Source organism: Oreochromis niloticus, linkage group LG23 (assembly GCF_001858045.2).
Source record: "Oreochromis niloticus isolate F11D_XX linkage group LG23, O_niloticus_UMD_NMBU, whole genome shotgun sequence".
Classification (NCBI taxonomy): domain Eukaryota; kingdom Metazoa; phylum Chordata; class Actinopteri; order Cichliformes; family Cichlidae; genus Oreochromis; species Oreochromis niloticus.
The window spans coordinates 8,083,473-8,096,772 of NC_031986.2; the positions used below are offsets into that span (position 1 = coordinate 8,083,473).

Consider the following 13,300-nt stretch of genomic DNA (forward strand, 5'->3'; position numbering starts at 1 on the left):
CTGAAGCTCAAAGTCTGACTACCCTTCCACAATTCTGAATAAAGTCATTTTTGCCTTGTTCAACCCTTCCTTTCCTGAATCATGGGCACAGGTTGAAAATGAGAGGTAGTGAATCCTGTTGTCCACTGCAAGGGACACTAAATAAAAGTCTCACTTTGAGAGGGTTAAATTTGTTTTAGTAAGATTTTGGAAACTTACAATTATTTTAAGACTCTGATGCGGAAGAAAGAATTTGGGTTTAGCATCAGAAACGTAGCATCTGTTAAAAAATGTGGAAACTGCAATGTCTGCCATTTTGAAAAGAAAGTTAATATGCTGTGTTAGCTACACCGCCACAAATGTGGCATTACCAAAAAGCTCAGGCTGTCCTCTTGACAGGACAGAAGAAATCAACCAAACTGCATAAAAGGTGCTTGACCTACAAGTCTCAGAGTCACCTCCCCCGCAGAGGACAAAAATGAACTTCTGGGTCAGCAGTTTGAATCACTTCAAATATCATGAGTCCAAATACTGAAGGAAGCAACATATTTGGCAGCACTTTGTAACAGTGGGCATTGAGTAAAGCAAATTCTCTCCTAAAGTCACTGATAAAGAGATCTGAGAGAGAGAGACATACCAGCAAGTTCAGACAGGAAGAAACAAAAAGACAGGAAATGAAGGAGACGGGCAAACCAACAGGTAGGCAGACCAAGTAATGGCAGGAAAAACAAAACAAAGAAACAAACACAAAACACAGGCAGACAGATAGACAGGTGGGCAGGGAGGAATCATAAGCAGTCAACTGGTCATAATGGGAACGCTTTCCAGCCACATGTAGGTGGCCCTAATGATGTGCTGCTTATTTGCGAGGCTTGCTGGACTCTCCTGACTCCTGGGCTGGCGTCTCATTGCACATGTGTGTGTGTCTGTATTGTTTCCTCTCTGCACAAAAAAAATTATGTCAGAGAGTGAGAGACAGAGACAGAAAGACACACACACACACACACACACACACACACACACACACAGAGGAGGTGTAACTTAGCATGCCCATTTTCTGTCATGCTCTCAATTCCAACTGAGCACTGCAGTTGGAGGAGGGGAGGGAGGGGAGGGGAGGGTGTGTGTGTGGTGGTGGAGTGGAGGGATAACTACCTCAACTGTCCTGTGCTCCCCACCCCCTCCCCAACATCACCCCCCTCCTCCCAAGCCCTCCTACAGCTGATGTAATAATCTCAAACAGTGGAGTGTAATATAAATCGATGGTAGATGAGAAAATGCTGAAAGCACTCCCGGCTTTGTGTTTTTGTTGCTATTCTTTTCTACTTTATTTGTAAAGGAATTTCTGTATGTGTGTGTGTGTGTGTGTGGGGGGGGGGGGGGGGGGGGATACAGAACGTCACGCACACATGCGCATATAGGGTTCCACACTGACGCATCGTTTGTTGTATAGTCAACTGTTTCTCTGCTGATTTTTTTTTTTTTTGCTTTCTTTTCCCTCCCTGCGCGGGCTGAGCCATGCCTGTAGCGGATAATTGTTTTTACCGCATTCAACAGTGTTTCTCAGAAGCAACGGGCTGAAAGTCCGGACTGTGACAGCGGAGGCTCTGCAGGGACAAACTAATGCCTCCTTCTTCTTCTTTCTGAGAAAGAAGGCACTGAACTGAGCTATCACGATCCTTACTGTGAAAATCTCACCAGTGTATTTTTTTTATGACGATGCCGGGTTGGAGACTTTCACCGTGGAGCTGCGAGCTGTGAGAGCTGTGAGAATTCTCGTGGAAGAAGCATCTTTTTGTGCGTGTTTGATTTTTGTGCCGCTGGATGGAAAAACCGAAAACACCGAAAGCCCTAAAAGCAAAAGAAAGAAACAAAAGTGAGTTTTCTTCTTCTTCTTCTTCTTCTTCCAGGGGGGTTCGAAAAGCGCCCCCCCTCTCTCTCTCTCCTTAGCATTCCCTCAGTCAGTCGACAGATTTTTTTTTTTTTTTTTTTTTTTTTGCCATTACAGCTCAGTAGAGGGTGTCAGATCTTTCTTAGAGCACAGCGCTAGGATGAACGCAATCTCCGCGTTCCTGTTTTTGTGATTCCCGAATTTGCCACAAAAAAGAAGAAGAAGAAGAAGAGGGGGGAGAAAAGGAGAGAGAGTGAGAAAGAGAGAGAGAGAGGTTGTAGTTGGTGCTGGTGTTGAGGAGAAGAAGAAGAAGGAAAAAAATCGGCGCAAACGAGCCAGGCGAGACGCCGAGGGATGTGTGGGGGGGATGCGGGTGTTTTGCAGTGGTGGGACCGCCTGTGAAGCCCCAGCGCTGGGAGTGAATTCAGCACCGGGGGGAGAGCGGACAGCTCCCGACGAAGCCGCCACCGCCGCCGCCGCAGCGCGCAGTAACACAACCGGCGGGAGGAAAAAGCCACGGATTTGTTCGTTTTTACCCCCCCACCACCACCACCTTCCCCCCTCTCTCCATCACTGCCAAGGTCAGTGTTAAACGAACTGAAAAAGCAAAGAAAAAAAAGCGAAAAGATGAGCCGGACTCCGCTGACGCTCTTTTCTTTCCGCTTTTCTTCCGATTATATCCCCGAACCCTGCGAGGCTGTGAGGACTCGGTCGACTTGAAAGAGACGTTTATGTTTGTGTTTTTGGATTCGTGGGGGGAACAGAGAGGGAAAAAAACTGGAAGAGTGGACACGAGAGCAGGTTAGACGCAGCGTGGATGTGTGATAAAAAAGACTGCCTTATCTCTCTCCCCCCTTCCGTAAATGTCTGTGTCTCTCTCTCTCCCTCTTTTCTTTTTCCCCCTTTTTTTTTTGCTTCCCTCCTTCCCGCTGATGCAGACCAGACCCCCAGCTCGCGCCGCGTCTTGAATCCGGGAATGAGTCGTCCACGTTGAAAAAATGCTGCTTTGGATCGTCCTGCTGAAAGCCGCTCTTTGTCTCGCCAGTGGAAACGTTACAAGGGACGTTTGCAAGGAGCAGATATGCTCCTGCAACGAGGTGGAGGGAGACCTGCACATAGACTGCGAAAAGAGGAGCTTCACCACTCTGCAGCAGCTCACCGGCCCCAGCTCGCAGTTTTATCACTTGCTGCTGCACGGGAATTCTCTCTCTAGGCTCTTTCCCAACGAGTTCGCCAACTTTTACAACGCCGTTAGTCTGCATTTGGAAAACAACGGCTTGCACGACATCGTGCCCGGCGCCTTCCTGGGACTGCAGCTGGTCAAACGGCTGCACATCAATAACAATAAGATCAGATCGTTCAGGAAGAGCACGTTTCTGGGCTTGGACGACTTGGAATATCTCCAAGCTGATTTTAATCTACTGAGGGATATTGACCCCGCCGTTTTCAGGGACCTAAATAAACTTGAAGTGTTGATACTTAACGACAACCTCATCAGCGCGTTGCCCGTGAACGTGTTTCAACATGTGCCCATTACGCATCTCGACCTGCGCGGAAACCGAATCAAAACGTTGCCTTATGAGGGGATCCTGGAACAGATCCCGGGCATTGCGGAGGTTTTGTTGGAAGACAACCCGTGGGACTGTAACTGCGACCTGGTTTCGCTCAAGGAGTGGCTGGAGAACATACCGCGGAACGCGCTCATCGGGAGGGTGATATGCGAGGCTCCCACCAGGCTGCAGGGCAGCGACCTGAACGAGACATCAGAGGCGGATCTGTGCCCCTCACAGAGCGCCGGCGTGGACAGCAGCCTGGTGGCCCCTCCCACCCAAGAGGAGACCTCCATGGCCCGCGACACGCACCCGACGCCTTACAAGCCCAGCGGAAATGCCAGCAGGCCCCCGACGCCAGGAGGCCACGGGCCCAACAAGAACCACTCCAAATCTCGTGAGAACTGGCAGCTGAAAACGAAACCCACTCCAGTGGCGGCAGGTGTGGACAGGGAGCAGCAGCAGCTGCGCAACGTGACGTGCCCCGAGCCGTGCAAGTGCAAGCTGGTGGGCTCCAGGCAGGGGCTGGGGGTCAACTGCGAGGGCAAGAAGATCGAGAGCCTGTCCAACCTCAAACCCAAACCCCTTGCCGCTCACGAGCTCAACATGAGAGAAAACAACATCCACGCGGTGAAGAAAAACCAGCTGCTCGGCTACGCGAGTCTCAACCTGCTCGACCTGGGCGCGAACAACATCAAGGTGATCGACAACGGCACGTTTCAAAACCAGAGCGAGCTCAGGTGGCTGTACTTGGATAAGAACTACCTGGACGCACTGGTGGCGGAGATGTTCGTGGGCCTCGTGAATTTGGAATATCTCAGTTTGGAATACAACGACATCCAGCTCGTAGTGGCGGGCGCGTTTAGCCCCATGCCGAACCTGAGGGTTCTCTTCCTCAACAACAACTTGCTCAAATCGTTACCCACGGATGCTTTCCTTGGGATTTCTTTATCTAAGATCAGCCTGCACAACAACTACTTCCCCTATCTCCCCGTGGCCGGCGTGCTGGACCAGCTCAACTCGATCATCCAGATCGATTTGCACGGGAACCCGTGGGATTGCTCGTGCAAAATCGTGCCCTTCAAGCAGTGGACGGAGAAGCTGGGGGCCGACGTGATCGTGAGCGACCTCAAGTGCGAGTCCCCCGAGGAGTTCTGGAAGCGAGACTTCCGCTACGTGCGGAACGACCTGCTGTGCCCCAAGCTCTACGTCTCCCCGACGTCGCTGTCCAAAAACAGCACTTTCGCGCAGGACTCGGGGACGCGCTCGAACTCCTACCTGGAGCCCAACAGGGTCTCCATCTCGGTGCTCGTGCCCGGCCTGCTGCTGGTGTTCGTCACGTCCGCGTTCACCGTGGTGGGGATGCTCGTGTTTATTTTGCGGAACCGAAAGAGGTCGAAGCGGAGGGACGGAAACTCCTCCGCGTCGGAGATCAATTCCCTGCAGACTGTGTGCGACTCGTCGTACTGGCACAGCGGGTCTTATCACGCGGACGGGGGCGCGCACCGGGGCTTCGACTGCAGCACGCATCTCTCCACGACAAACGATGCGTAAAAAGGAAAGAGACCCCCCCCCTCCCTTCCCTGGATTACAAACACACACACAGAGACAGATACACACACACGAACTTTATATTTTATCCATTTGAACCAAGTCTGCTGCTGCTGTTGCACAGCCCCCTTGCCCCTTCTCACCCCACTCTGTAATATATGTATATGCCAAGCCCGCCCCCCCCCACCCCAAAGGCTACAACCCATCCCTCCCTTTTTCTCTCTCCCTCCCAGTAGTCGGATTTTTTTATTTTGTTTTTGCCGCAATCGGACCACAGATCTCTGCAAGACAGAAAAGAGGGGGAGAGAGAGAATAACAACATTAATATTAGTAATAATAATAATTCAAAGAAAAAGGGAGCGAGCGCGTGTGTGTGGATTCAAGGACCGAGGACCCGTCCCCGAGGGAATGGTGCACGAGCGCATGAATGTAAATGTAAATACTCGGACCCGATGTATCATAATCTGCATGAAGATATTTCGCATGGTTTCAACACACACACACACACACACCTACACACACGTACACACCAACACATACACACAGCCAGAGAGACGAGCGCGCGACGGAGAGGGGAAACCATAACCACCACAAACAAGCGCAAAAAGGAGCCAACTCGACCCCTTCTCATGTTATATCAATATGACGACTATATATAGATATTAAGAGTTATATATGACTATTACAAAGTGCCATTTCTCTATTTTTTTGTGAACCTGCAGTTAGGATTTGTATTTGTTGTTTTGAACTTGTTTGGAGAAACAAAAACAAAAAAGGAGGGATGAAGAGGAGGAAGAGGTGGGTGGGGGGTGATGGAAGTGAAGCTGTCAGTGCATGTTCTTTTTTTCTGTTTGTTATCATTTTTTTTTTTTTGATTGTCGATGAATATTTGGGGTTATTTATACTTAGGTGGCGCAGATTTCGAACAAAAAGAGAGAAAAAAAGAAAAAGAAACCCACGTCTGCGCACTCATCATCTCCTTTATGAATGTAAAACTGTGTTATTTTATGGTGTGCCAATTGTTCAGATATTCCGACATGCAGATGAGCATGACCAATTAACGTCACTCAGATGCTTATGCTGCAAAGTTAATGTAGCTAAAAATAACAGTGTGTTTTTTTAACCTTATTTTTTTCTTCTTCTTCTTTTTATTTATGTGTCAATGAATATAGCCTGCTTTGGGTGAGAGGAAGAAAACAAAAAAACGAACAAACAAACAAACAAATAAACAAAAAAACATCGCAACAAGTTAAGAAGTTCGGGGTGTGGGGGTGGGGGGTTTATACTGTCATATTTTTTCAAAAGCAAAGAAGTGTTTTCAATTGAGCTAATGCAATTCGATGTAAACAGCAAAGGTAGACTGACATAGATAGAATGCTGTTTTTTAATGTCAGGAAAAAAAAATGTATTCCTCCACATAAAAGCTTATGGCTATGATTCACTTTCATCATATTGTGAGCTTTTGTAAAGCCATCTAATCTTGTCCAAATAGGAAAAGTCACTGTATTTAGGACAAAACGTGCTTGAAAGAGGCTGTTTTTTTTTGTTTTTCTTTTTTGTGGCTGGGAGAGAAGTGAGGCAAACTGGAGCATTTTACAGCAAGAAAGAAATCAAACAAAGGCACCTACATACAAACATAAGGCAGAGGTAACTAGATAAAGCAAGATGTCTTTCTTTTGCTTTCAAATTATTCACTTTTGAACTTGAGATACTCTTCTTGAAGGGGCCGCATGGTTTTTGTGAGCTCATGACAACAATGCCATGACTGAATACCTGTTTTATTGCTATTTTTCTCTTTCCAGAGCTCAGCTACTGTCATGGGATATGCTGCTTATAACCTATATTGCTTTACCTGAATTTAAAACAAAGAAGAAGAATGCCCCCCCCCCCCAAAAAAAAACCCCAAAAAACCAAAAAACAACAACAACACAAAAACAACAACAAACAAGCATTAAAATGGCTGGGGCTTATTTGAAAAAAAGAAAGTCAATTCTTTAACTCTGCAGTAGCTCAAACAGAAGCGAGGAATATGCAATTAGCATTTTTGTCTTTTGACTCAATGTTTGTTATGTAAAACCCCAGCACTGGTTTTCACTTTGCCAATTGATTTTCTTTTACAAAACCCACTCCAATATGTTTAATTTCGACACGAGTTCAGGCTAATTCGGTGAAAACTTACCATGGCCACGATGAGAGTGTACAGAGACGATGTTTAGACGGGCTTACACCCCCCATACTGCCCCTCACCTTGCCTCTTCTTCTCCCACAAGTAGGCCTACAATTCAAGCTAGCGCTGTTCATGGTGCTGAATCATTTTTCCTGCTTTTTTTTTTCTTTTGTCTGTCGGCCCCCTTTGTGCGTGCGTGCAGGACCGCGTGTGCACGGTCATGCAGCCCGCATGTGTGAAGACAAATCAGAGAGAGCGCGAGAGAGAGAGAGCAGCTGCGTGACCATTTGCATGTATGTGTAGCCGCCCTTACTTTCCCTCCCCTCTTTACCCCAAACCACATAACCATACGCAGCTTGACCTTGGGGACTAACATCTTAGCAGATCTGTGACAAACCAGTCACCACCCTCATCACCATCATCCGCCATTTTCGTCCTTGTCCCCCCTGCCAAACACACCACCACCTCCACCAGCTCCCCTTTCCTCGGCTTTCCTGTCCAATCACAGGGAGGGGATATATTGGGGGTAACTATGTGTCTATTCTGTGGAGTATTTACTGTGCCACAGTCCACTGATGATTTGTCATAACTTTCAAACGCTGTGTTTCAAAGTTACATTTATATGCTTTGCGATATTTGACCTGCTTCTATTTTGTTAAATAAAGTGTGGTTGAGGTTGAGTACAAAAAACAAAGTATTTGGTTTTAGGTTTTTATTTATTGGAGCTGGCTTATTGACAAGGTTGATTTATCATCTGTTGTAGTTTTGCATAATTTACATGCTGCAGGATTTCCACATACTTAGCATGTTGAGGTGCACCAGCTTCTGGGTTTCTTCTTAATTACTGTAAAAAAATTGTTATAATAATCATTGTTCTTATCAGGGTGAATTAAGGATTCTTCCACTCATGAGTAGGAATGAAAGCTACTTTTTTTTCTTTGCTAAGCTCTACCTTTCAACCCACATAATTAAAACAGTGTGTCTGTATCAGTGTCATGGTATAGGCCAGTTATGCAAGCAAGCACTGTAAAGTAAGTTAACTCTAAATGTCATACACCACATAAGTTTAAGTAACAGACACCGTTGATGGGAACATTGATATGACGAAAAAAACCACACAAAAAACAAGCAAAAGAATCAATTTTATATTTAGGTTTTTGGAATTAGGCTTTTAATGTGCTAAACAGTGGGGCAGTGCTCAAATGTTTGATACAAAATAATCACTTGAATGTTACAAAAATGGTTTTGGGATTATTTTAGATGAAATGGTGTACTTCTTCTCCTTGAAAAACGACATAACATCCATTCCACCTCAGATTTATCATCAGTGTTATGTAAAAATGAATTATTTTAAAGCCACAAATTCAAATATTTTCCAAAACTGCCCTTAATTCACCCTATATTATTTACATTTTAGAATCCCTAGAGAGACAATCACACATTTTCATGTGCTGTTGAACTTACAGCTCTAATATCACACAATATCAAACAAAGCAACAATTTAGGTTCATGATTTATTTTTGGTAGTAAAAGGAAAATTTGAAGATGGCTGATACCCGAATAAGGTAGACCAAAGCAGTTGTAGTTGTAAGGTTGAGATTTTGATTATATGTTTTTTTTGCTTTTCAAATGTTTTTTTTGTTTTACAATATGTGAGAAAACAGGCTCTATGGGGAAGTTTATGATACTTCTATTTGTAAGTAACACATTTCTTTCTAAGATTTATGATTTTGGAAGAGTAAATCTAATAGCAAGAAGTAGCTAAAGCTGACCTATAAAGAAATGACGTCACAGTTGCATGACTTTAACCACTATGCTCCTGTGTTTGGTGTGCTGACAATGAATGTCCTCAACAACTTATGTAGTCCCATTTAACAATGTGTTAGCAAACACTTTCTCTGGAAAATGTACTAGCTTCAAAATCTATGAGTGGGGTATTATTTATGTGTTTTATGTTGTAGCAAAAGGAAAAAAAACCCATAAAAACACTTAAAGCTTGTGTTGACCTTATTTCAGGCTTTCAAAAACAAACAAACTTGGACTTCCAGAGAAGTGACCAGAAGTACAAAGGGCCAATTAATCTCCTGATTTTAGGACTCATTGCTACTGTACAAACTACTACTATAAACATGGTATGCACATTCTTAGCATAGGCATCTTAGAGGAAAGCTCGGTAGAAGTACTGAACAAACCAACAAACAAAAAGGAAAACTTTTTGTGGAAGTTATTTTTGTGATGTATTATTTTGTCTTTTCTGCTGTGTAGATGATTTCACCTTTAACCTTACATCAATTTTATCATTAGCATACTTGTTAATTTGGCAATTGCTGATATATAAAAAAAAAATCACCATTACTGCATTGGAATCTGACGTCTTGCACTAAATTGGAAATTTTGAAAATTTTAGTTTTGTACTGAAAAATATAAAGTGGACATTTACAACAATTGTTTTAAATTGCATAACTATGATGCAATTTATATGAAAAAATGTATAATAACATATAGATAGTGACACAGTTTATAAATATAGGTATTCTCAGTTACAATTGTCTTTTGACTCCCTGAAATTGATATCTCTCACCCACATGCTGTTGTTTAGCTTTTATGATTCAGAACACAAGGGGATTTGTTTCAGCTAACGTTATCTATGGTATAAATACAAATTTTACATTTAATGGATGGTGTTCAATGCAGTACCTCATGCAGAGCGCTATACTGTGTGTAATCCTAGCTAACGTCTTCAAAACATTACACTCCATCTGTGTGAATACGTTAGAGACTGTTAGGTGATCCTGTGCCGCAGTCCCGTGTGACTCAGTGAACAACACTGGGACCCATTCATTAATGCAATGGATGATAGCTGTTGGAAACACAGCAGAGTGTTGTAGCCTCTTTTACACGCTGGGCACACAGCACTCCAACACTGTTGTGGCCCAGCAGGCCTGCCGTAGTTCGTGTGATATTCCCCCCGAGGAGCTGGCAGTTGATGCAACACTTTCAGCAGGGATAACATCATCTGTGCACCTCATAACACTCAGCCTTTGGTGGAAGTCTCAATGGTCTCGCTTTGGTTTAAGTTGGAGCTATTTCATCCTCTCGGTACTGAGAACATACTGCATGTGGTTGGTATTTGGAAGATGTGGTGTTTTAAATTTACTGTTACATTTCCTAGGTAACTAAAATGTGGCTGGTTTGGCTGGTTACTCATCAGCTGAAAATCCCATTAATGCTTCAACACCCACTTCTAACATTATCTGTTTTTGGTGCCAATTCAAGCACATCTGCTGGGTTTTTTTTTTTTGTTCTTTTTATGTATGGTGATTTTGTTACAAAATAAGTGATTACTTCATTGGTAGCAACTGTAATTTGTGACCACAAGATCCCAGCTGGAAACAAAACTGCCTGTCATTTGGGATATTTGTCACTTTGTTTGCCTCAGATTTAAGCAAAATCGCAAATGACAGGTTGTGGATTTAAAAAAACAAAATTCCAATCAAAAAAGCTAAGTGCCAGTGTTCCCTTTTAATTTGAGTTAAAGCGGTTGTGCCTTAGTTTTTATGTGACTCCCAACAGTCAGATCCAATGTGTCGGCACTTGTTTAGGTTTTTAACCCCCCCCCCAAAAAAAAAAAAGATTTTAAGCTCGGGTATTAGCTTTTGAAGCTGGCTTTGATGGAAGTCCCATGTGTTGCGCTGAGGAGGTGCCAGGAGCTTTGCACTTCCAAACTCTGCAGCCATTGCAACCCTTCCTGCTATCCCATAGGGGTGTGTAGCAGTGATTATCTGGCATTATCCCCAGGGATTTCTTGGTGTTACTCCCAGATATTATTATTAGCCCATCCTCTGCAGAGCACTTAGCTTATAAGTCTCAGTGACTGGCTTTTATTAGCCGTTCTTTGTGAGCCACAGTAGTTATAGAATAACAGCCATTCTTTAATGTTGTGCTTGCATCAGTGATTGAGTTTGGTATTAGCTTGAATGCACTGGAGTGCAAGTGTTTTACATGAATGGAAACACAGCTGTGGGACATGCAGGAATTAGCACCTATAATCATTGAGCTTGTTAATATACTTTTCAGCATGCAAACACATCCTAAAAACACATCTCAAGTTTAATTACACTAACAAAGCAAAATCTTTAGAGGGTAAAAATTTGTTTTGCCTGCAGCCTTGGTCAATGTACTTATTTTCAAAATGGTTAATCAGTCTTTTACCATCGTGTATTTGCTGTTGTGACACCTAAACCGGAGCTGAAGCTGTGTGGAGTGGTGCATCAAAGTTTGGCTATACCAAATAGCAGCAAAGCAAGAAATAACTCGGCATGCTTTTGAAGGAGTGATATGCGCTATAAGTTCAAATGTGGGCAGATAAATCAATCAAACCATAAGCAATTCAAATATTTCAAGCCTTACTCACATTCCCACATCTGCCAGACAGATTATGGTGCAAACATCCTAAGTAATTAAAAGGATGTCTACTCATAATTGACCCAGATCTGGTGTCAACCCACTGCAAACTGGCCCACGTCAAAACACCAAGCGGGACCTTTAATCAAGATGAGTGAATGGCCTACCGAGTGTTTCCTCCAGCTCTAAGTAATCCTCTTCTTGCAGCCTCCACTTATTGATTATCTCATTGATTTGATTTAGGAGCCACACGCGTACCCATCCCTCACCGGCATTTCAGGCATTATGTGGCTGTACCTGATCTGATTACACTGCTCATTTGGGAGCTACAAGCATAATATGGAATAAGGGTTTGTTTGCAATCATAAAGTTAGGAAGTCCAGTCTTAAAGGAGGCCTTCAAGGATGGATTAGACTTTCTAACCTTATTGCATTGCAGTTAACTTTTGCTTTGATGGTGGAATGTCCCACATCTGGGCCACATCTTGGTCCTGACAATGTTGAGCCTGGTTGTTTCAAGTCAGATGCAGATCCAGCTAATATGTGCAGAATGTGAGGTGCTTTTTTTAAATATTTGGGAGGCAGCCAAATGTTACAGTCCTCACAATACATGCTGTAATACATGTAAAGTCTGGCTCATGACTTTTGGGGCTTGTCTGTCCCACAGAACTCTTGCCAATACCCTAAAGTGTGAAAAGTAGGACAGATTAGGCCAAAATGTCTCTGCTATCTCTGCATTATTTTAGCACACCTCGTGCTGCACATATAAGCAAAATGATGTAAGTTCACACACACACATGCACACACTCCAGCTCAAAGGCTCAAAGGAATTTTAATTTCCTGAAGCTATTTTGGTCTGAACTCAAGGAAACCTGCCCTCGTCACTTTTTAAAATCATCCAGCCGGTCAGAGAAGAGCTTGTAGCTGGGCCAAAGGGAGTTTGGCCTATTGAGCACACTTTAAGTGCCTCTTGAAGTCCAGACATGCAGCAAAGCTATTTGTTTATGTTGCTATTTCTGCATATCTGTCCGTTAAGGTGCTGTTGATGATATGCAATGCAATGCTCTATGCGCCTTCTTCCGGGGATTCTGTTTTTACAAGCAGAAAATTCAACCTTTTAACGAAAAGACAAAAACCATGGACAAGGCTTTCCTTCCCACTTCTAATCATACGAACACTGAGTGAAAGAAAATCCAGCTCATTTTGAGAAAAACCCAGACGCCGTTTCAGGTTATGGCAGTTTGATTCTGCAGTAATTACTGGAGCTTTCAAGAATAACAAAAGCAAAAGTATAATACAGCACACACAAAGACCAGGACATCTTTGTCTACAAAAGCTCTGTGAGCTCCGAGACATTGGGAGAACAAAATAACTAAGGACACAACATGATAAAGGTTGAAAAACAGACTTAGTCTTAATGTTTTGTGGCCACTGCTCTCTGTAACGCCACTACCGTAAATATAATAACATACACTTTTCTCTATATCTAACCTCATCTGTGCTGTTGTGGGACTGACTGAAATAATAATATATTTTTTTTGGTTTTGTTTTGGAACTCTCATGCTTGCATGGACAGCCACAGGCATCAGTGATGACAGTCATAATATTGTTTAAGTCAAAACAGCATGAAAGGAGGCACTGGAGTGAAGGTTGGCTGCAAAGCGGCTTGCAGATGCACAGCAACTGTGGGCAGGCTAAAGAAATACCTTCTCCTATATGACATTTGCAAGCTGGATGCATGGAAGCTGAACCATCAAGT

The 13,300-nt window shown here is 43.7% G+C and overlaps 1 protein-coding gene across 1 annotated transcript; it reads left to right on the top strand.

The window, feature by feature from the left end:
- The first annotated feature begins 1,420 nt into the window (after nucleotides 1-1,420).
- slitrk1 (SLIT and NTRK like family member 1) lies at nucleotides 1,421-9,132 on the top strand. Its single transcript, XM_003440934.5, has 2 exons — nucleotides 1,421-2,671; nucleotides 2,809-9,132. The coding sequence occupies exon 2, from the start codon at nucleotides 2,869-2,871 to the stop codon at nucleotides 4,972-4,974; it is 2,106 nt and encodes a 701-aa protein (XP_003440982.1). The 5' UTR covers nucleotides 1,421-2,671; nucleotides 2,809-2,868; the 3' UTR covers nucleotides 4,975-9,132.
- Nucleotides 9,133-13,300: the final 4,168 nt, after the last annotated feature.